The sequence below is a fragment of the Staurois parvus genome, unplaced genomic scaffold (assembly GCF_062004578.1).
Source record: "Staurois parvus isolate SC_StPar_1 unplaced genomic scaffold, SC_StPar_1.0 ptg000299l, whole genome shotgun sequence".
Taxonomy (NCBI): domain Eukaryota; kingdom Metazoa; phylum Chordata; class Amphibia; order Anura; family Ranidae; genus Staurois; species Staurois parvus.
Genome location: NW_028318095.1, coordinates 22,539,432 through 22,564,009, shown reverse-complemented (window position 1 = coordinate 22,564,009; position 24,578 = coordinate 22,539,432). Strand labels below are relative to the sequence as shown.

The following is a 24,578-nucleotide window of genomic DNA, read 5'->3' as shown; positions in this document are numbered from 1 at the left end:
GGTCAAAAATAACTTAGTACCATCAATCTATCCATAGGATAGTACTTTATCAAAATATAAATCATTCTATCATCACAAGGGGAATGTATCAGCATTCCCCTCACAATGTGCATTTGGTACAAATACCGGTCTGAATACGGTCTGAAAAAAATTAATAAAAAATTAATAAAAATTAATACAAAGATCTCTGATAAGCGATATATACATAATCCATATCTTATTAGAAAAATTGTATATATCCCATTCCCATGGACTTGAGGTCAGTGCACATGTGCAGATATCACATATCACATAAAACATAATAAAATGTATATAATCAAAATAAAAATGTAAAAATAAAATAAAAGATAAAATCGATCTCATCTGTACATATCTCTTATGAAGAGGAACGATATAATCATTCCTCGAAAACAAGGAGACAGAACGTATAAAATATACATATATAGCGAATACACTGATCTAAAAGTTATAATCTATAGAGGAATCCATCATGATGATAACAGATGGATGGTATTCAATTATTTTCAATGAAACAATTGATATCGACCTCAATGTTGAGGCCATTAGGTTTTAAAGAGCGAAGCTCATAGATCCATTTCATTTCTAATTGAGAGACGGCACGTCTCTTATGTGTTCCTCTCCAGTGGGTTTTAATTGTATCAATACCCGTAAATTTAAGAGAGGTGGGGTCCATATTATGAAATCTCTTGTAATGATTGGAAACTGAATGTTCTTTGTATCCCCGTTTGATGTTATTGACATGTTCCCTCAATCTATCTCTGAGCCGCCTAGTGGTGCGACCGATGTACTGAAGCTTGCATGGACATTCTAATAAGTAGACCACACATTTGTTGTTACATGTAATGAATTTATCTATATTATATCTTCTCCCAGTTACTTGTGAAGTAAACGTATTTTGTCTATATTTCCTGGTGTTATCACATTTGCAGATTATACACTTATTGCACGGATGGTATCCCTTAAGATCATTAAACAGAGAAATTTCTTTGGGTGGATCAATCACATTAGGTGCTAAGTAATGTCTTAGATTGGTGGCCTTACGAAATACTATTTCTGGTTTTTCTGGTAGAATTTTGGATAGCACTGGGTCTGCCAGTAGAACCTTCCAATTTTTCTTGATAATATGGTTGATAGACCCATATTGTTTGGAGTAGTTGGTGATAAAAGGGCATATTTGGCCCATATTTGGCAGTTCGTTCTGTGCTATCCCAAAATGGCCGTGGTCTCCTGCACATGTGCGGTTCAATTTATGTATAAAAACAAACGGCGGACGACACGACGTGATTGGCGACCCCCCTCTGAGGACGTGCTTGAGCACGATACGCGTCAGGAGGAGCCACACCACGCCGTGACGTCACACCCGCCGGAGCAACGTGGAGCTCCGGCGGATACTCTCACTTACCAGCTGGTCAGTTACTCACAGACTATTGTCTGCAACGTTCTGTATTACCAATTTTTAATAAATTTGAGGTTAAAACCTACTACACTATGGGAGTGTTCTTGCTGCCCCCTGGGGGAGTGCTCTAGTCCGCAGACTCATCGCAGACCCACTCCAGGAACGGATTGCCATCCATTATCCAGACCATCAGTAAGGACGGTTTCTAAAGGGACCCCCAGTGGAGTAGAACAACCCATTTAGGACCCGAGAGAGGAGGTATCGCTCACCACCTGACAGCAGGATCTTATATTCAATGCGCATTTAAAATGCGCGTCCGGTGAGTGCGCATTTTAACACCACCTCCTCACGAATAACAGAGTCACCTCTATTATTTATGTGTATTCACGGGACTATCCATTTATCATATTAGTGACTTACCACTAATTTATGTATATTTGAACTCACTAGCGCTGCACTTCCTTTGTATTTATTGTCCTAATCGTTCCTGTTTCGGTTTACACAAAGTCCAGAGCTGCAGCCTGCTATTCAAGGCTTAGAGAGAGTGGAAACTGTCAGCTTGTAAATGATTGAAGACCACTTTCATTCACAAAAACACAAGCTGACAACAGCACTCATCGGAAGCTACAGTATTCTATAACAGCCAAATTGTAGTAGCTGGCTTGTGCTATTATCCACTTGTGTTTTTTTTTTTTTTAAGTGAAAGCCCTTTTCTATAGCTGCAATTATTCACAACATAAGCTGACCGTTTCCATTTTCTCCATGTCCCTGAACAGCAGGCCGCAACTCCAGACTCAGTGTAAATGGAGAGATGAAGAGAACACAGTGATGTTCTGTCTGGCAGCTCTCGCCCTTTCCTCCTGAGCTGTCACTCGTAACTCCATTCCTCAGAGTTGTTGAACAGCTAGATTAGTGAGCAGGACTTGCTAGGCGATAACACAGCTTAGCAACCCCTGTACAGACTTAGATGGGGTCCAAAGTGTTCACAGGGTCCACTGAGGGTTTAACAAGCTGCTGCTATGCTGACAAAATACCGTATTTGCCGGCGTATAAGACGACTGGGCGTATAAGACGACCCCCCTACTTTTCCTGCTAAAATGTAGTGTTTGGGCTATACTTGCCGTATAAGACTACCCCTCTTCCAATGCACACCAGTGGGAGGAATAGTGCCCCATCATTGGTATTAGTGGCAGGAATAGTGCCCCATCATTGGCATTAGTGGCAGGAATAGTGCCCCATCATTGGTATCAGGGGAGGAATAGTGCTCCATCATTGGTGTCAGTGGGAGGAATAGTGCCCCATCATTGGTATCAGTGGCAGGAATAGTGCCCCATCATTGGTATCAGTGGGAGGAATAGTGCCCCATCATTGGTATCAGTGGGGGGAATAGGTGCCCCATCATTGGTATCAGTGGCAGGAATGGTGCCCCATCATTGGTGTCAGTGGGAGGAATAGTGCCCCATCATTGGTATCAGTGGGAGGAATGGTGTCCCATCATTGGTGTCAGTGAGGGGTGGAATAGTGCCCCATCATTGGTGTCAGTGGGGGGGGGAATAGTGCCCCATCGTTGGTGTCAGTGAAGGGGAGGAATAGTGCCCCATCGTTGGTGTCAGTGGGAGGAATAGTGCCCCATCGTTGGTATCAGTGGGAGGAATAGTGCCCCATCATTGGTATCAGTGACACCAATGATGGGGCACTATTCCTCCCACTGAGACTTGCTGACCCTGTTCTCGTATGGTGCTGCTGCAGCCAGCATATGTGGTTGCAGCAGCACCTCTACACAGCACACTTACCTGCTGCTCCGGCACTCAATTTTTGCGGGGCCGCTCGGCTCCGCCCCCTCGCCGGTGATTGGCCGCCTGTGTGCCTTTCCTGAGCTACAGTTCTGGCGGCCAATCACCGGTGAGGAGGCGGAGCCGAGCAGCCGCACGAACATCCAGTGGCCGAACTGAAGGAGACGCCGTGCTTCCTGGACCGGATCGTCGTGGGACTGGATCCAGGTAAGAGACATCAGCCCCTGCAAACCCCTGTAATTAATGCCGCAGCCCCCCTAACATGTGTACCGGCGTATAAGACGACCCCCGACTTTTGAGAAGATTTTCAAGGGTCAAAAAGTCGTCTTATACGCCGGCAAATACGGTAGCTATATTAGATTTTTAACGAAGGTTGAGTTTTTTGGGGGTTTTGTTTGTTGTTTTTTTAAACCTTGTGGACAACAGATTTCTTATGTGTATGGGTATTTATGATATCATGTCTGTACTATATTTGTGTACTGCCACAAGCCAAAGTTCTGTTCTATTGCCTGCCTCTGCCCTGTGTTGCTACTGGCCCATTAGTTCAAACTATTTTTTTTTTCTTCTTGTTCACCTTCAACATCCAATTTTTTTTTTTCACCGGGAGCAGCTGGCAATAGTATTAAGCACTTCTTTATATACCAGTGGCCAATCTACAACTATGTGTATTTAAAGTATACCTAAAAGCAAAATTTTCTTTTTAGTTTTGGATAGAGTGGAGAGGGTTTAGAACACCTGTCAGGTTTTTATTGCTGTCTGTGCCCCGGTTAGGGAGATTTATCCTAAACTTGAGTTTGTCACCAAAACAGGAATAGCAAGGAAATCATCTGGTGGAGACACTAGTTATGAGGAGAGCAAAGAATTCCCTCACTTTGGAGGGATTCCTTTCACTTCCTGTTTTGGTTATGGGACAGAAAATAAAAGGAAATCACCCCAATGGCACAATGGAAAAAAAACTTGACAGGGGTTATAAACCTCCCTTAATTTTTCCTTTAAGCTGAACGCCAGGCTGGAAAAAAAAAAAATTAAAGAGTTTGCAAATTAAAAATGGTATTTTTCTGGCTGCTTTTAGCTTTAATATTTTAGTCACTGACTTAGATTAAGCATGCAGCCAGTCATGATAAAGTCTGAATTCCTGATCTGTATTTTTTTTTTCAATGTTTACATACAGGTTTTTCAGGAAAATGTTGGAAATGTTCAGTTGTAAAGAAATTATGCAAAAGCAAGCAACTGAATTAGGAGACTTACCAAGTCATTGGTGGGGATTGACAAAGAGTAGTGCGGCCATCATGCTTGTACCACGCTTCTAAACATAAAAATGGAGCAGATGCTTCTAATTAAAAATGTGTGCCAGTGATGGGCAGCACAGAGAACATGAGAGCTGGAGCTGTATGCTCCAATATCTTTGCTGTCACCCTCTCCTTTGAGTGGGAGTGAGGAGGAGGGTGATAATCCTGCAGGATTTGCTTGTGTAGTATAATCCTGGCACCGGCAGAGTAAGGGTTGTGAGCAGTCTGACAGCTCACATATGGCAAGGTCCCATCTGGTAGGGATCTGCGGCAGCTTTCTGTATGGAAAATTGCCACATTCTCTCCATTAATTAGGGATAGACCTGTGCTAGTTTCAGTTTCACTCTGAAATAGAAACTGACACGGGTTGCATAGACAGACCTGAAACAGGTCTATCTTAGTGAATGTGGTGCATGCCACTCTCGCCAGTGTAGTTCATTCCCCTTATTGTGTCTACACTTTCTCTCCTGACAAATGTTGCTTTAGAGTGCAATTGTTAAAATATCTGAAGTCACAATCCACCAATATGGTAAGTTAACATTTGTTTTCCACAGAGGGCAAAGCAGCGATTTGCTTATTTATGTACCTGACATATTCCTATACTCTACCATTTCACTCAGCTTCACAAAGCAAAGAGAATTACACTCTTCTTCCAGATATGGGGGGAGCATGTGGCTCCTCCTTCCTGCCATATTATAATGCTGAGTGCCTGAGCAGGCATTTGCCAGATCCCTGCTCCAGCAAGCGAACTACCGTAAGTGATGATGGAGTGAAGGCATCTTAAATGTAAGAACTTGGGAGATATTAATTGAAGCTGATATTTTGGCCAGTGTTGGCAAAGCATAGACGTACATTAGGCTTCCTACAAAAAGCAGATGGGCACTGGGTGTGCATCCACAACCCTGCTACCAAGTGATCGAACAAAAGATCCCTGTACAAAAAAAATAAAATTTTTGTGTTGGGTAACCTTGCATTGCTCACACCATTTCCTGGCAGTCCGTTCCTCTCAGGGAATTGTAGATCCTTGAAAACAGTACAGTGCCCTTAGACCAAGGGTATTGAATTTAAATTCACAGAGGTCCGATCAGTAAAATTTTCTTCCAGCAGAGGTCTGAATCGCATGTTTGTGCAATATCTCAGGTCCTTTACATCACAGTTCCCCTCCGCTTATATCACAATGTCCTCAGTCTCCCTGCGCATCACAACATCCCTTCACATCACAGTTTCCCCTGTAGGGTTATGAAATCCCCTTAACAGCAGTGTCCTCTGCCCCCCTTTATATCACAGCAGAAGTGCCCCCTTCATGGTGGTGTTCTCTGCCTCCACTTCATAGCAACCCCCCCCCCGCCCGTGCTCTTGCTCCATATCAAAGCCCCCTTTCACATCACAATCCCTCACAGCTCTGCCCTCCATTCACATCACAGCCCGCCGCAGCTTTGACTGTTTTTCACATCACAGTCCCCACAGCTCTGCCCTCTTTTCACGTCACAGTCCCCACAGCTCTGCCCTCTTTTCACATCAAGTCCCTTGCAGATCTGTCCCCTGTTCAAATCACAGCCCCTTGCAGATCTGTCCCCTGTTCAAATCACAGCCCCTTGCAGATCTGTCCCCTGTTCAAATCACAGCCCCTTGCAGATCTGTCCCCTGTTCAAATCACAGCCCCTTGCAGATCTGTCCCCTGTTCAAATCACAGCCCCTTGCAGATCTGTCCCCTGTTCAAATCACAGCCCCTTGCAGATCTGTCCCCTGTTCAAATCACAGCCCCTTGCAGATCTGTCCCCTGTTCAAATCACAGCCCCTTGCAGATCTGTCCCCTGTTCAAATCACAGCCCCTTGCAGATCTGTCCCCTGTTCAAATCACAGCCTCTTGCAGATCTGTCCCCTGTTCAAATCACAGCCCCTTGCAGATCTGTCCCCTGTTCAAATCACAGCCCCTTGCAGATCTGTCCCCTGTTCAAATCACAGCCCCTTGCAGATCTGCCCCCATTCACATTACAGTCCCCTGCAGCTCTGCCCCCATTCTCAACACGCACGCACACACACACACACACACACACCCCTTTTCGTATTAACAAGCTGATGATTGGTTGCAAGGACCACCCTGCACACTAGCAACTGGTTAACTTGAAAACTTAACTCTGGCACCTCCCACTGCCGCTCTCCATCCAGTACTGCTGTGCCTCTCACTCTCTGTCCAGAGCTCTTTTGCCTCCAGCTCTGCTGTGATAATGACAGCAGTGAAGGCTGGCTCCTAAATGGTGGGACCGTGATGGCCTGGAAGGGACATTGACTTAGTCTGGATCCAGACCACAGTCCACCATTTAGTGATGCCAGCCTTATTCTGAATAATGTTTTCAGGTGTGCCAGTATTAATCCTTTTATCTAGTGTACTAATGCAGGCACTCGCCTGCTATAAAACAAACTAAAAAATCCTGGATAGGACAGACATTGTCTGATCTGAGAATACGAATGGGCTATATTCCATGTCTTCACTAAACATGAGCATGAGTTGGTTCCCTTGTCATTGCAGTCACCCTGTGTTTGTCCTGTGTATTATTTATATATCTGCACAGAGTTGTCTACTGTATATTGGTGAAGGTGTCTTTGTTCTATGTTAGTATGCTAGACATATACATTGACTGTAGCATGTAGTTATGTTATTGAGTATTTGTGTTCTTGTTGTGTGTGTGCATGCTGCCTTACAATCCCCTTCTGTTTTAGATCCGGAAAGGCATATCTGCCTCTTCTGTGCCCTTCCCCCCTCTGTCCTCCCCTCTGTTCTCTGGACCTCCGGACAATACCCGGAACATGGTGATGTACCCCCCTCCTTTGTATTGAAAATTACTAATGATGGGAATCCTTTATACATGCATATTTAGTGTTTTCTTTTTTAGCAGGTTTTCGGTTCTCCTTATTTTCATTTTAATAGATAAATACACAGTTTGGATCCATATATGTTTACTGCTATACTTGGTAACAGGTTTGTATTTTTAGACAGCTATTCCTGTGATATACACATGTCTGCTAGTTAGAAAGATCACTCTGCTTAGCTCCTGCTCACTGGACAGACGTAATGATGCTCATTCCCAGTCCATTAGGAAGGGTGGAGGTGGACAGGTGACACCGGAAGCTGAGTAGCTATACTGGTAACTTTGTGTACCAAATTTCTGGCTGGAAAATGTGTGTATATCTCCAGATTAGCTGTACTGGTTTACTATTGGATTGAGCAAGTAAAACAGTAACCATAGATGTATTTCAAAAGTTTGTTTTTTTTCTTTTTATTAAAATTAATCCTACCTAAATAAATGTTTAACCATATTAAGCATAAGGAACTAAATTGTTTCCAGGATAAAGTTAACCCCTAGTCTGTGTGACTGCTGTCTATACTGTGTTTATACCACCTTTAATTTTATAGTAGTGATTTCACCACTGTGACATCCATCTTTCACAAGCGCCATATATTGTTTTTTTCACACTCTGTTTTTAAGATACTCTTTTGAATTGCTTATGAGCTGCTCCTGGCTTCATTTAGGAATTTGGGGATTGGAGGGTCAGTTAGCTGTTATCCTAGAGTGGGATCAGTGTTCGGGAACATGTGACCATATCACCCCCCCATAACTGTTTTGTTTGCTCAATTGTCTACTTCTCAGTTGGATCAGAGTTATTTTTATTGACAACTGGTAATGTATGTCCACAAAAGGAAAGAGTCATTAGTTTTAACTTTCATAGGCATAAAACTGAACATGACCATAATTGCAGGTGCTGATCTATAATCCCAGTTGGGCGGTATTGCCACTAGACTCCTGGACAAATATTACAACTTTAATTATATGTTAGCGAGTTCAGTCAACAGCCATAAATTTGGGTTTGACCTTTTGAAATGTCCACCTCACCTAGTTAAATGTTAGCAGTTTCTGATTAAACCACAGCTGAGGGACGGTAAAGCTGGCCATAGACGGTTCGATTCCCAGCTGGTTCAGAAGGGACCAGCCAAGATTTGAACAATGTATGGGTAGACTGACTTTACCCAAGTTTATCCGATTGATCAACTTCTGTACAACCAGCCTGCTGGCAGTAATCACTATGTTCTCTCAATGGGGACAGCTCCACCTCCCCCCTGCCCCGAGAACACAATGGTTCTGCGGGAGGGATTCCCCCATTAACACATGGTTGCTGGAAAGAGAATGGCTCCAACTATGGCCGGCTTAAGATGCAAAATCAAAAACTAAAAATGTTTTGCAAAACAGAGGTACTATCAATAAAAAATGCACACCAAAATGGTCAATGCATCTTGATCTATTAGCAGCAGATGTTGTATGCTAATGATTTCCTGTTTACTGTGATCGGGTGAGTTCATTGGTCAATCAGGAGATGCAGTAGGAAGTGGATCAAAGCCTAACGTTTCAAAAAACACATCAAGATTTGTATATACATTCAGCTACCTACATCTCATAGACTGAATTCATCCATTTTTTTTTATATGTTTTCAAAAGAATGAGCAACGATTGACTTTTTGCACTAATCTCAATATATAGTTTTAAGAACAAACTGTGCAGTCTTATACTATATAGTTGTCTTCTTATCCAACCTGACATGGTATGTGAAATAAGGCAATTTACAGGTCAGCAACTGTCAAACTTTAGGTGACCTCTGACCCACTGACAAAAGTTAGTATCAAGCTTGCACAGAGTAAAGGAACAAACATTTGGTGGTCATCAGAAGAAAAATACAACTTAATCATACATCGCAGGAAATAGTGGACTTCATATTCATGAACTGGGTATTTCCTGGCACCTTCAGGTGAAGGGACACTGGCCGAAAAGAAAGCCAGAAACCCTGCACAGGTATAACTCCTCCCAGCTAAGCAAAATCTCAGTTTTTAGCTAGTGCCCTTAGGGGGGTTATTTTCAAATTTTCTGACCTATTCCTAACACCCTTGCTTGGGTAGACAAAGGACTTCACCCGGATTGCTCACTATAGCCTGATGGCCAAAATTGATTGCACCCAGCCAATGGGCAAGAGCAGCGACAGTCTGCATTGTTGCAGGTCAGCACTAGGTTCTGTGGGCATTGATCTCCAGGGTAAAGTCTATCCGGTGATGGTGCTCTACAGGTCCGTGGCAATTATCCCCTAAGAGACATTTTCTGCAGCCATTTCTGATCTGCATTAACATCTCTCAACAGGCTTTTCACACATTTACCAAGTTCTAGTAGATGTGCATATCTCTGGTGATGACAGTTTTGGTCAGAGGGTTTTGCAGCCTGATTTGTAGTGGCATTTGCTAGCTTTCTTTTTTTGGGTTTTGGGTGTGATGGCCTTGTTGCTGTGCTGCTCATCCCTCATGTTCAGTGCTTCATGACTACTTTGGGACATCCCAAGTAGCCAAGAAAATGAAGTCTTCTCTGTCCTGTGATATACGATTACTAAATGTGGATTTTTGGTTTACCTGTATGTTCCTTCCTACTTGCTACAACTGGAAGGGGTTATGCCTGGGTGGTCTGTTTATTCACCTGGAGATGGCAGCATAACCCAAGCAGAAATGAATATGAAGCCTTTTGTGTCCTGTGTTGTACTCCAAGAAAAGGATTTGACAGTTAAACCAAAAATCCTAATATTTTGTTTAAACACACCATTGTTTCTGAGATTCAAAAACTGGTGTAGACTGTAGGTGCTGTAGAAAATTAAAACCAAACCGGAACCATTGCAGGTTAATTACATATATTGCTAACTGCTGACTCACCCCTAGAATAAAAGGTGGTGTCCTCAGAACCAAAATGTACTAACTACAAAATGAAATGTGTGAAAAGGGATTCACACAAAAAAAGAGCTCCCAATAGAGGACAAAAACTGCGGCTTGAAATTAATAAATATGACAATCTTTATTGAAATATCAGAGCTATCAAAAGGTGGTTACCCCTTCAACCAACACAATTAATAATAAATGGCAACGTTGACCTTTTATTTTTAATTGTGTTGGTTGAAGGGGTAACCGCCTTTTGATAGCACTGATATTTCAATAAAGATTGTCCTATTTATTCATTTCAAGCCACAATTTTTGGACTCTATTGGGACCTTTTTTTTGTGTGAATCTCTTAACACATTAAATTTTGTGGTATAGACTGTACATTAAACATACTATGCCCCATGGGTAAAGACACTAAAGAAGGATCAAGCAAAGTTAGGACTAAACTCCAAAGATGTAAGTGGTTTTTGTTGTGTATTAGAACCCTTTTGTCTGTAGAGTACATACAGTGATTCTTTAAAGTGGTTGTAAACCCTTACATATGCCCAGTGAAGTGATTAGCCTTTGGTGATACAAAGAAATTAAACTAATCCTTTTACATGAGTTGTACCTGTTTATACACAGCCTTCTCTACAGCTGTTCAAAGTATAGAATGTATACATCTTGTTTGAGCTTTCAGAAAGCAGGGGGTGGGGATCTACTCACTCTGCAGAGCTCAGTGAGTAGATCTCTGAGAGCTGATTGGAGGGAAGGAACATACCCCCCTCACACAACACATAGGAACAGAGCTGAGGCTGTCAATCAGTCTCTGTGCTGATGCTCCCTGTCATCTTTTTACCATTTGGTGTCGGGAAAATTTGTTAGTAATGACTTATGCAGATAACAGAGGAATGAGGCAGCAGACAGAAATGCAGATAACAGAGGAATGAGGCAGCAGACAGAAATGACACTTAGTGCTTTGCATTGAGACACACTACGGAGGGATTGAAGTACACACTATAGAGGGATATAGTTTGTTCATATTTCACGTCAAAGTTTTGAAACCACCAAAAGTTAATTTCTAAATATCCAGTAGCCAAAAAGAAAAAATATTTACATAGTAAACATGAAATTTGGAAAGTGGTCTTGTGCATGGATAATATGGATGGAAATAATTTAACACATTTCTTTTCTACAGTCTGCCAAGACAGATCGGCATGGCAGTGGAGCAGACAGTGACTATGATAATACCCAGACTACGGAAACTAGTAGTGGGTAAGTACTTGCCTAAGGGAGAGGTCTTTCTGAACATCCTATGCTATATAGGGATTAAAACAAAAGTGGTAATGAATATGTTTGCACTTGTAAAAATCTGCACTGAGCATTTCTGCACAAGCTGTATGCAATAACATTAGGGTGGTGGATCAATCCACTGCGTGGCGGTGACTATATAGGGTTATAGTGGAAAACTATATTTTCTGGCAGCTTTCCCACTACTATCGCTATTATGTTCTTTGCCATCTCTTCCTCCACTGTCTGTACCTTATTCTCTATATCGCTCTTCTCCTACTAGCCACACTACATTCTATGGCAGCTTTCCCTTGTGACGAATGCGGTCCCCTACCCCTGCCCTTCTCACCAACTCGTGACCTGTCACTTGCGCAACAATGCCACTCTCAGCTGCACCCTGCACAAAGATTTTCCAGCTCGTGGGACCACAATCTATGTGCCAGCAGCCTGAGAGCGATTTTCACTGGGTTAGGTTAATTGCGCAATTAACCCTTCACACTGCCACTACCACCTTTTTTTTACAGAGAAGGAGGAAACTCACAAATCCTAGCAATAACACTAATTTTAGCATAAGCATCTGCAACACACACTGTCACCATAGACAGGTATATTCAGAGGATTATTACATACAGTAGCACTCTTCAAGAGACACGGATTCTTTAGTTTGCATTAAAAGCTTTAGAGACATGTTCAACACTTTTTTTCAACATAGGGTTTATTACTAAAAAGGTCAAAATGGTGCAATTAAAATATTTACAGAAAAAGATGTTACAAAGACATAAAGAGAGCAATAATGCAACAGAGAAATAAAAGAAAGGAGTTAAGAAGGCAGAATACTTGCAAAGTCCTGGTATTGTCCAAGCAAAAATGTTGCCTTGGCTCTCAAGTCCTTTTAAGATGTTTCTTGATTGATGTTAAACGAGAGCTCCCCTTTACCAGGCCTGTCAGTCCTTTTCTATGATATTAAAGGAGTGTCGCCTGAGAACAACTGACCAATCATCCGGTTTAGGGGATGGGTGCTAGGAGGTCACCAAGTTTATGACCAAGTCCCAACCACAATTTCATACTACTATTAATAACTTCCAGTATGTGTAGGTGGTATTCTAGTAACTGGCAGATTAATATCCAGAATTATATTTCAAACCCAGGGATACCAAACACCGCGTACCTTTGTTACACAGGAGGAAAGAGACTGCTTTCTTCCCTTTCCTATGTGCTAACATAGTCATGTAGGACCTTGCTTTGTTCGGCATGATATTCCCTATTCAAATATCTACCTAATATTAATGTGCCCAGTTCCTGTTGAATTATATGAATTGTATGTGGAATAGACGTTTTATGGCACACTCTGCATTCCTAGAGCTCTAATGACCTAACAGGTCATGCGTGATGGCTGACAGAGTTATTGTTTTAAGATAGGGCAGAGAAAAGTGGTTTTCATGGTTCCTGAAAAATAGACATCCTGTCAAGATTAATTAGCGATTTAAAGCTCTGGAGCTGCATCTATTTGTGTTTTAATTAAGATAGGAGGCACTTTTGAAGTTTGTTACAAGTTACAGCTGCAAATTCCATAGTTTGTAAAGGGGTAGGGGGGACGAATAGGAACACTACTCATGAAACCAAAATGGCTGAGACCTTAACAAGATGGCTGTCGCATACAGCTTCCATGTCTCTACTGTCTACACTGTATTCTAAAAGCTCTCCTCCACTGTCTATATTATGTTTTCTTGCAACTTCTTGCCCATTGTCCACACTGCTTTCCCTAGCAATCTCATCCCCCAGTGTCCACATTATGCGCTCATAGTACTGTCATTCTACTGCCTTGTGTTTCCCTTGGCTTTTTTATCCATCTGTTGTCCAAAATGTCTCTTTTAGCATCTCTCCAACCACTGACCATACTACTGTGTGGTCTATGGTAGGAAGAAGTGACATACGTGACCTCTCACTCCATTCCAAAATCAGTTCCCTCTCTTCACCTTCCAGTCCTTCCCTCTGCTACCAGATTTAAAGAGAGCCAGTCTTAGCTCATCTCCGCTGTGTATTTTTTCAGTAAATTCAAGGCTTCCTCTGATTGGCTGAGGTGGAGATTGTGAGGTCATCCATCCACCTCTACAAATCAGAAGAAGCCTTGTATCTATTAATAAAAATAACAGCACATTCTCTACTATTTAGGAGAAGCCGAAGACAGATTCTCTTTATATCTGACAGCAGAGGGGAAGTCGCTAGTACTGCTGCCGGAACACAGAGCCATATACTGTATGTAGCTAATGCTAATAATTCTAATACCTGTATTATTATTTAATAATAATAATGTTGCTTTGTAATAGAGACATCGTTTTAGTGTGGAATGGTATCATTTGAAAATTGACAGTAATTATGCAGTATGTTTGTTTCAATGTTGCTGCCTCTGTAGTCCGCCACTTACCATTTAGAACAATTTATTTTGTCTTGGACAGAGCATTGGTTATAAGAAATTTTTTTTTTTTTGTTTTTTTATTTCCTTTTTCCCTCTCTTATGGTACTTTTATTCTCTTAGGACCTGTGTTGATGGGCTTTTGTTCATGTCACAACTATCTCTTTCCTTATGAGTCTATAGAAGTGCAGCATGAAGCAGGTCAGAAGGAGGTCAGCAGCTCAAAGCCTTTCAACACAGACCCTTAAGGGCAGAATTAGACGAGCGTCTGACTCTAAAGCCTGATCCATGTTCGGATCACGCTCCGGAGGCTACTGACAGGCGGTGAGGAAGTGATGCGACACTTGCTGTTTTAATTTCATTTGTCCTGACAATCATGCCAGAACCGCATGCATTGTACACTGTTGTGGGACGCTTGTGGTACTTCCCCATTGACCTGTGTGTAGCGTTTGGCAGGCTTGCTGCCCGCTGAAAGACACGTTGGGTCAACTCTGCCACGGCATAAAAACATTCTGGCCTATTGGGGGTGCCCGGTTAGCGGGCAGCAAAAACACAGCTCAATCACATTTTTGCCACCCAACAACCGCTAGTCTAAATGAGGCCTACATAATGAATTGTTCTAGCAAGATTGGATAGAGGTTTACATATATGTGGACTTTATTTCCTAATCACTTCTTTGGGTGGTTATAGTCAATATCTGAACATATTCTAAGCAGAGAATACTGTTGGCTATAAAGAAAGTATTATTATCTTTTCTGTAGAACTTATAGCTTGTAGCTTTTTGCATTCTATTCATGTTTCCAGCATGGAAGGACGAAGGTTCCTGGAGATGTCTCGAGATGAGGATTTCCATGCGGATTCTGAAGATGTGGAGGTAGAATTAGACCCAACGTTACCCAGTACGGAGGATGTAATCCTAAGGACTGAACAAGTAACCAAAAACATCCAGGAGCTCCTCAGAGCTGCACAGGAGTTCAAACATGACAGGTGAGTGGTGAAAATATCTAGATGTGACAGAAGGGCTTTGAACGGATAGCCACAATTTATACCTCCGGTTATATCCCTGGAGATGTAACCATGATGATTTAGGAACAGTGACAGTTTAATTTGATGAGGATCTCCATTATTTGGGAAAAATTTAAAATAAACGTGATGTACAAAGTATAGTAGCCCTTAGGAACCAAACAGATCTTATCCTTTATTTAACAGACCTCAGTCAATTGAAATGCTTTTTTTAATATCACTTTATGGAATATGGCAGAATCCTGTCTTGGGTGTTGGACATATGTCTCAGAATAATTTCAGAAAAAACACCTCATACAGTGAGAGAATGATATAGTGCAACTCATTGAGTTTTATTTCAGTTTAATTGATGCCCTATATTAATTGTTGATTTTTTTTTTTTCTTTCAGTTTCGTTCCTTGTTCTGAAAAGATTCACTCAGCAGTAACGGAAATGGCATCACTATTCCCAAAGGTAAATTCTTTCAATTTATTATCCTCATCTGCCAGTGTGAAAACATGGGCGCTGCCAATGCCAATTTTGTGCAAGCTCCAGGCTGTCATCCTTTGCCTGTGTAATAATAATAATGGCAGGATAAGATTGACAGCACAGGGTGTTCAAGACAGCATTATTAGCCCCCATATTTCAAGCTGACGACAGATATCTTACCATACTCCTACTCCATACTCCTACATATCAGATGGATTTTGTCCAGTCTTGTCTATCTTGGCAGGATCGAATGGTATGTCAGATGTCTGTAGGGTGTTACAGTCCCTTCATGCTGCAGCATAAAGGGGTTAATTAACTCCGACACTGGTGCCACTAAGGCCTGGATTATTTCTTCGATACACGTAATATAACTGGATACTAACATTTATAGGTAGTTGATCCAGGGAATATCCGATTGCCTCTCGGGGGATCAGGAAGGAATTTTTCCCCTGCAGGAGCAAATTGGATCATGCTTTGCTGGGTTTTTTGCCTTCCTCTGGAGCAACTGTGGGTGTAGAATTTTTTATTTTTTTTGTTTAACTGGACTTTTGTATTTTTTTCAGCCAGACTAACTATGTAACATAGGAAAATTAATCTGCATATGCCCATCTGCTTACTTGTTGGACACGGGTTCTTCTAGGTCGCAGCACCAGCAGCACTTTATTCTCTTTTCCCATCCTGTCTCCAGGCCTCTCAAAGTCGTCATGCTGGGCCAGGACTGGGAAGCACCTGGCTGGTGGAGATCACTCCGCCTGACAGGGAAGTGAAGGGTTGGTTCTAGGCTGGTGCCTGGGGCTGGAGTACACTCGGCACAGCGCCGCACCTCTAGCTCTACAAGTATTGTAGCATGCTCAGTAGCAGTGTACTTATGCAGGCCATAGACGGGTCGTTTATTGGCAGAATTTTCGTCTGCACGAAAAATCGGCCGATATTCACGCTGTTAGTGGGGCAATACCGTCGGCCGTTTTTCGCAGATCTTATCGTTTACTTTTATCGGTCATGCAGGAAAATCCACATTGGTGACAGCATCGGTGCAAGCAACGATGGATTTTTTGTCCCATCTATGGCCAGCCTTACACAGCCTAGCCCGGCTAAAGCAAGACTGTAGCAGCACACTGCACTTCACCTGCGCCCCCCCTTCCAGTAAATAGTGCTGAACAGGGCTTCTAAACACCCCCCCCCCCCTTCATTGTCCCAGCCCTGCTAATGACTATTTGTGGGGAACTCCCTCTCTGCCCTGCCTACTACTCTTTCTACTGGTTGCTTGTATCTCTAGCATTAAAGGATATGATCACCTTTGGGAACATGTTGCATGTTCCACACCCCTCCCCCTCACTATTTGAAAAAAGCACGGCTGTGCAGGGTCTGCCCACACAGCCATGCCATTCATCTACAGAGTTCTGCAAATGAGTACTACGAGCTCCAACAGTCTTTGTGGCTGTTGCCTTGTAGTTCTCATTGAACTTCCACAGCGCTGTTGAGCACTGTAAGTAGTTAATTGATTCTCACTGTCATTGCGTGCAATGCTTTCCAGGCTACTACTAAAAAAAAAAAAGTAAATGCACATTTGTTTTACCTGCAAAAAAAAGTGAATTTTTATTTCAAGGTGAACTTATCCTTTAAAACTTACATGTGTTGTAAGAAGCTAGCGTGGTCTGATAATTCAGGTGCCCTCTATTCATCTCACCTGAGTTGTATTCCAATGACCGTTAACTGAACATGTCATTATTTCCTGGAAGTGCAGTCACTACAGAGTTCAGTGGACTCCATTTGGGGGTACAGGGAGTAATATCAAATTGTTCTTCTATAATATAAAACTTTTATATCAATAATAAAACATGAGTTTAAAAAAGTTTTAGGCCTCTTTCACTCCATATGTGCATGAAAACTGAAGGGAAAATCATGCAGATTTCACTTGGAGAAATACGAGTCTAAATCAGTTTACATGCACATTTCAGTGAGTTTTTATGCACCTTGACATCAGTTTCCATGCGCGGCAGTTATGTATCCCTGTTCACACCACAGTGTTGATGTCGCATCATTTTTTTTTTTCTACACAGAAAACTGCATACACGTTGCAGATTCCTGCATAGAAAAAATTATCTGCATGTGATACCAGTGTTGTGGTGTGAATAGGACACACAGAGAACAATTGTTTTTTTGTGCCCATACAGAATGCATGCAGAAAAACTGATGTTTCTGCACCATGGTGTAAACGAGGCCTTTAAAAATGATTACATTTTAATGATAAAAGGCACAATCTATTTGGAAAATGATACAGTTGTAAATTGCACAGGTGAAACTCGAAAATTTAGAGTATCGTGCAAAAGTTAATTTATTTCAGTAATGCAACTTAAAAGGTGAAACTAATATATGAGAGAGACTCATTACATGCAAAGCAAGATAGTTCAAGTCGTGATTTGTCATCATTGTGATGATTATGGCTTACAGCTCATGAAAACCCCAAATCCACAATCTCAGAAAGTTAGCATATTACATGCAATTGATAAAACAAGGATTGTACATAGAACAATATCTGACCTCTGAAAAGTATAAGCATGCATATGTACTCAGTACTTGGTTTGGGCCCCTTTTGCAGCAATTACTGCCTCAATGCGGCGTGGCATGGAAGCTATCAGCCTGTGGCACTGCTGAGGTGTTATGGAAGACCAGGATGCTTTAATAGCGGCCTTCAGCTCTTCTGCATTGTTCGGTCTCATGTCTCTCATCTTTCTCTTGGCAATGCCCCATAGATTCTCTATGGGGTTCAGGTCAGGCGAGTTTGCTGGCCAATCAAGCACAGTAATCCCACAGTCATTGAACCAGGTTTTGGTGCTTTTGGCAGTGTGGGCAGGTGCCAAGTCCTGCTGGAAAATGAAGTCAGCATCCCCATAAAGCTTGTCTGAGGAAGGAAGCATGAAGTGCTCCAAAATCTCCTGGTTGACGGCTGTGTTGACCCTGGACTTAATGAAGCACAGTGGACCAACTCCAGCAGATGACATGGCTCCCCAAATCAACACAGACTGTGTAAACTTCACACTGGACTTCAAGCATCTTGCAGTGTGTGCCTCTCCATTCTTCCTCCATACTCTGGGTCCTTGGTTTCCAAATGAGATGCAAAAGTTGCTCTCATCAGAAAAAAGGACTTTGGACCACTGAGCAACAGACCAGGTCTGTTTTTCTTTAGCCCAGGTAAGACGCTTCTGACGTTGTTTGTTGTTCAGGAGCGGCTTGACAAGAGTAATACAACATTTGAAGCCCATGTCCAGGATCCGTCTGTGTGTGGTGGCTCTTGATGCACTGACTCCAGCCTCAGTCCACTCCTTGTGAAAGTCCGCAACACTTTTGAATGGCCTTTTCCTGACAATCCTCTCCAGGCTGCGGTCATCCCTGCTGCTTGTGCACCTTTTCTTCTTCCACACTTTTCCCTTCCACATAACTTTCTATTAATGTGCTTTGATACAGCACTTTGGGAACATCCAATTTCTTTTGCAATTACCTTTTGAGGCTTTCCCTCCTTATGTAGGGTGTCAATGATGGTTTTCTGCACAACTGTCAGGTCAGCAGTCTTTCACATGATTGTGATTCCTACTGAACCAGACTGAGAGACCATTTAGAGGCTCAGGAACTCTTTGCAGATGTTATGGCTTAATTAGCCGATTAGAGTGGGACACTTTGAGCCTAGAATATTGCACCTTTTCACAATATTCTAATTTTCTGAGATTGTGGATTTGGGGTTTTCATGAGCTGTAAGCCATAATCATCACAATTATGACAAATCACGGCTTGAACTATCTTGCTTTGCATGTAATGAGTCTATCTCATATATTAGTTTCACCTTTTAAGTTGCATTACTGAAATAAATGAACTTTTGCATGATATTCTAATTTTTTGAGTTTCACCTGTAGTGTAACATATTTTAGAAGTTCACTTTAAAGAAACACTATCACTTTAGGAATGCTGAAAGCTGCTGATAGCACAGGCAGCCAGACATTCCCATACATACCTGCAGCTACTTTGATTATTCTCTCCTTTGCCTTAATACCAGGCTGTTTAGATTGGGCAAAACTTCAACTTTTCTTTGAATTGCTAAAGAATGTCTGTCCTTATGTCTTAAGCTTTGGCATCTTAGTATAGTAGCCAATAGTTATCACATTAATTGATTAGTTCTAAAATATTACATATTGTATGCTGAGCAATAGTTTTTGATTGAATTTTCCTTGTTTGCCTCTGTTAGAAGCCAGCACTGGAGACGGTACGGTCTTCCTTGAGACTGCTCAACGCTAGCGCTTACCGGCTGCAAAGTGAATGCCGCAAGACTGTGCCACCAGAGCCTGGGGCCTCTGTAGATTACCAGCTTCTAACACAGCAGGTCATCCAGTGCGCTTACGACATTGCCAAGGCTGCAAAACAGCTGGTCACGATCACCACCCGGGAGAAGAAGCAGTGACCTGACTGAAGTGTGGACTGAACATCTTTTGTCCTTCACTAGAGGGCACTTTTCTTTTGTAATGTCGTAGCTGCCAAGACTTCCATAAGACACTGAGGACTATCCATAGCCTTGGATGAGACTGAGGCGTCTACACTCCTGGCAACCAACATGAGAATTGCCCTTCAGGCAACCAAATGTTAAATCTTCAGTCCCCCTCATCAGCAACATTATATAGACATGCCCTGCCTTTATTTTCTTGACTTGTAGAGCGTATTCATTTCCAAAACACTGCACACATGTAAATATGTGTGTATAAACCATATTTAGTTACTTAAAAAAGTGTGTGGTCTTAGGAATTGTCTTGTGGTAGGAGGATCAGTCACACTTCTTGTGATGGTTATCTATGGGACAGTAGCATAAAGGCTCATTGTATATGTGAGCCCGGGCAAATGTGTTTTACTATATGTTTACATAATGGATCCATGGGTTTGAACTCACTGGATTATAAAGCACAATGATATTCTGGTCCATTCATGGTAAGGGTGATGTGTACAGGATACCTATCCTCCCTGTGGTAACTAGATGTTGAATCTGCAAAAATAATTTCTATGGTGTAATTTTGGATGGAATCCAGCGTGAGATAATTTAGGCACAGTCAGAAAACTGTTGTCATTATCCTATGTACCCCTTTGCACTGCAGTTATCAAAGTGCTTCAAATATCTGTATATAGAAAAATAAATGGATGATCTGAAGTTCGCAACACACACACACAGCCTGAAATATATTCAGATATATAAACTAATATAATGTGCAGATTTCAGGGCTTTGAGTAAGCTATTTGCAGGGACTCCATCTCTGCCCTGCCTAGTGCTTTTTTTGTTGGCTAGGGGGACTGTGATTGACAGAAGACTGTACATCTCAGAGGAACATGCTAAACATGGCACCTGTCATTCACAGCTGCGTTCTCGTACCCATAACTTAGAGTGGATGTAATTATCAGGTGTAATCTGCTGCATGCTATGGGGCAGCACAAACTGAACACTTTGCTGACACATTACCATCCTACGTAGCTTCAGCCAGTCCCTGTGCTACAGTGCTGTGTATGAAAGGGTTAATGTGAAGAAACGAATGTGGCCAACCTAGACTTACACTGGAAACTATGTATATATATATGTACACATATATATAATATATTATAAACATCTCTTTTTGTTATCGGGCTGGTAAGGTGCTTAATGTAGAAGACTGTTCAAGTATTTGGTCTGTAACCACTTTAAGCTCATTTTAAAAGCAGGCTGTATTTTAATGGGCCTAAACAGTGCGAATGCTAAGAGAAAACATTCTGCAAGCAAAATGCTTTTATTCCACAAAGTAGCACAGCGCCGTTGGGTCTAGCCTGCAATGGCAATATTAGCAGGGAGTTTCTCCTTCAGTGAATTTGAAACAAAATGACTTAGTCCTGTGTTTACTACACGTGTGCAGTAAATGTCACAAGTCTTTAGTCTTCCTGAGTTCTCTTCCATTCTTTGCACTGAACTTTTCTTTGTTTGTGCTCCTTGGCTCTTGCAGAGAGGGATGCTCCATATATCTGTGACATGCCTTGAGTACTGAATGAGCTAGATACTTTTTGTTTAAAAGCATCTTGCAAAATCACAAACTATTGCATTGTGCACTAACCAATAACATCCACGATGGTTACTTCAAATTACTGCACTTTACACATTGTTGTTTGCCTTTTAAATAAATGTAAAACTACATGTATTCTTGTAACAGTGAATCTGTCAAGCAGCAGATGAAATACCTTTTTGGGAGGCCTCCGGACTAAGCTTCAGTTGTTTTGCTTCTTGGGCAGTATACTTGCACAACTAATGATAGAGTATGACTGTAGGATCATTAAAGCTATTTAAGCTACATATTTATAGCATCGGAATATACATTTTGCTTAAGGTTTTGTCCTTTCAGAGCTGCCTGGGTACAAAGTAGACATCAAAACAGAATTTCTCAAAGCATGCCTTAAACACTCACACAACAATGACTAGACCTACTCATTCGTGCTCAGGCAGTAGACATTGAGCATACGTCCTTCTTCCAACCTATAATGCAATCTACACTGTTATGGAGACACATCATGTGAACTATAGCCACTGCTGAACGGACTGAACCTGAAGTGAAAGGTATGTGCTGAAAGCTCATACTGTTAACTACCTCCTAAAACTGTAATCTTAAACGTTTTGTTGCCCAAGTTTGTTGAAGGGAAACCGAGGATGAAAACATGGGAGCTACCATTACTGTCTTGTTTTTAATAATGTAAGCTCTGTGTATGTAATCTGACCTGAAACATATGGGAGACAGGATTTCAAACTTTCCTGGCTGCATGCCACTTTCAGGACATTGACTCATTAGGTAGTAATGCCAACAATAGTTCCTGGCATCAGTATGTTCTACATAGTTACATTGGCCCAGCTTGGACCAGCGTATCCATGTATATACCACACCTGCCCACTGCTCCTGGAAGCTGAAGATCCCTGAAGTAGACACTGCTACTTCAGCGATCTCCACTTGCTTTCAGGCTCTGTATCAAGTGGCCACTTTCCTGCATTGTGAACACTAGTGATCGGCCGTTTGGCATGGGTGTCATTCAGAGTATGCTTTGCATTTTCTGAATGAATGCAAAGCATTCTCTGTTTGGATGAGGTGGAGAGCCCCCCATCTCTCCAATCAGAGAACGCTTTGCATTTATTCAGAAGATGCATAGCATTCTCTTAATGGCACCTATGCCGAGTCAGCTGTCCTGCATTTACAATGCATCAGGCCAGCTACAGGTGAAGATCACTGGAGTAACTATGAATTCAGTGATTTCCAGCTTCCAGGGGCATCAGCCAGGTATGGTATATAGTTACATTGGCCTGAGCTGAACCAGTGCAACTGTCTTAATATACCAATGCCTGGAATTTGTTAAAAACAAGATAGCAATGTTAATTCCACCTTTTCAATTGAAAATACCCCAGGTCGTTAGACAATGGCAGCTTCTATCTTTTTCTCAAACTGGTATTTTGCTTCATGACACATTCCCTATAAAGTCCTTAGAGTAGGTGTAGCTTTCATTTATATAAAATAAATATAGCACTTCAAAGGCTGCTTGGCATGTGGTTCTGATCATTCCCAAGCTCCTCCCTAAGGACAGGTTATATAGAATGGCTTGGTGGTTTTCAGGTGGTGCATTGCGACTGGTAGAATGTTTGCCACCACAGCCAGCCATTATTTATAGCACTCAGCTGTGGGTGGAATGCTGCCCCATTTATACAGATTGTATGCTCATCTGCATCCAGTTCTGTGTGAACCTGGCCTTAGATCCCTAGTGCTGATACAGCTGAATAGTCTTTAGTGCAGTACAAGTGTATTCATTAAATTGTTAGGCATTGTCTGCAAATCTCTTCTCCAATCCTATCTGCAGCTAGAACAATTCTCCAACCTACTGACAGGTTGGGCATTTTTCATCATTCATCCTTTTTCATATTGCTGCTGGTTCTAAAGTTGCCTGTCTGTAAATTCCAACTACTAAGGGTTTTTTTTTTATTATTTTGAAGCTTAAAATGCCATACTCTGCTTATACTGTGGTCCTCGAGACCTCGGTGGTGGGTGTTCTATGTAAAAAGAATCGTAATGTACATTTGTATCAAATTAAACAACTAACACTCTTTTGCTTTGTGTCTGTTATTAAAACTTGCCTACTATATTTGATGTACAGTTGGAAGTATCCTGAAAGGGCTAATAAAACATCTAAATTATTTTGTTTTGGATTGGCAAGGAGTTAAAACTGTCCATTATTACTGTCTCTATCTTAGCTGGGAAAATGCATGTGTTTGTTCTGTAGACCTCACTTTTGGGATATTCCCATTAACATCCTGTTGTAAATACAGGACAGGACATCAATGGAAACCGACACAGATTGCAAAAAGAAAACGGTTTGGGCTTTTGATATACTTTAACCAACTATTGATGTGTATATGGTGGGGCCACTATGTACTGAACCCACCAATGGTGTTTCACTCTCAGTGTGTGGGGGCACCGCTGCCTTGTGTCAGTACCTGTCTGTGAGTCAATACCACAGTCAGCAGCAAACAGTACCTTCTGCAGTCATTATTAAGTCGTCATAAGATACAACAGATGAAAATTCCAAAGCTAGGTCTTGTGCACAGACCTTAACACCAGAGTCAATGAGAGAAGGCTATAAGTTCTGACCTGTAGACATGCGACAATGCAGACAAGATAAATGTAATAAAATCAAATTTTACCATAGCCTGGCTCCCTAAAGCAGTATTAAACTATACTAGACAACTCCGTGCCAAATAAATCAGTGTAATATAACTAGTAGGTGCCTTTTTTAAAGGTATACAGTTGTGGCCAAAATTATTCAACCCCCAATGCTGTAAAGGGGTTTAGGGACTATAGTGTACATTTGGAATTGTATTCAGAATCAAATCCTACAAGGACGTTGTAACTACCCAAATGCAACTAAAATGACATCAATTGTTTATGTAATACAGTAGTAAATGGTTCTTATGTGGTTTCTTCATTGCCACAATTATTCAACCCCTTAAAGACTACCACTCTGAAGAACAGAGGTTCATACAGGTGCTTTCCATCAGGTATTGAAAACACCTGTGGATGTCACCGAGCAGCAATCAAGCATAATAAGCACCAATTAGGCAGCTTTAAAATGACTGTGA

General features: G+C 41.8%; 1 protein-coding gene across 6 annotated transcripts in view; it reads left to right on the top strand.

Moving 5' to 3' along the window:
- Positions 1 to 23,546, top strand: part of GIT1 (GIT ArfGAP 1) — a 225,853-nt gene extending 202,307 nt beyond the window's left edge. For 2 of the 6 annotated variants that reach the window (XM_089683028.1, XM_089683026.1), the window contains 5 exons: positions 7,221 to 7,310; positions 11,420 to 11,496; positions 14,729 to 14,911; positions 15,337 to 15,400; positions 19,653 to 23,546. In XM_089683028.1, the coding sequence (XP_089539154.1) occupies positions 7,221 to 7,310; positions 11,420 to 11,496; positions 14,729 to 14,911; positions 15,337 to 15,400; positions 19,653 to 19,865 (627 nt within the window). In that variant the 3' untranslated portion in view covers positions 19,866 to 23,546. Of the gene's footprint in view, positions 1 to 7,220; positions 7,311 to 11,419; positions 11,497 to 14,701; positions 14,912 to 15,336; positions 15,401 to 19,652 lie in introns of all 6 variants that reach the window. The other 4 variants (XM_089683027.1, XM_089683025.1, XM_089683030.1 and 1 more) reach the window with 3 other exon arrangements.
- The last annotated feature ends 1,032 nt before the right edge of the window (positions 23,547 to 24,578 follow it).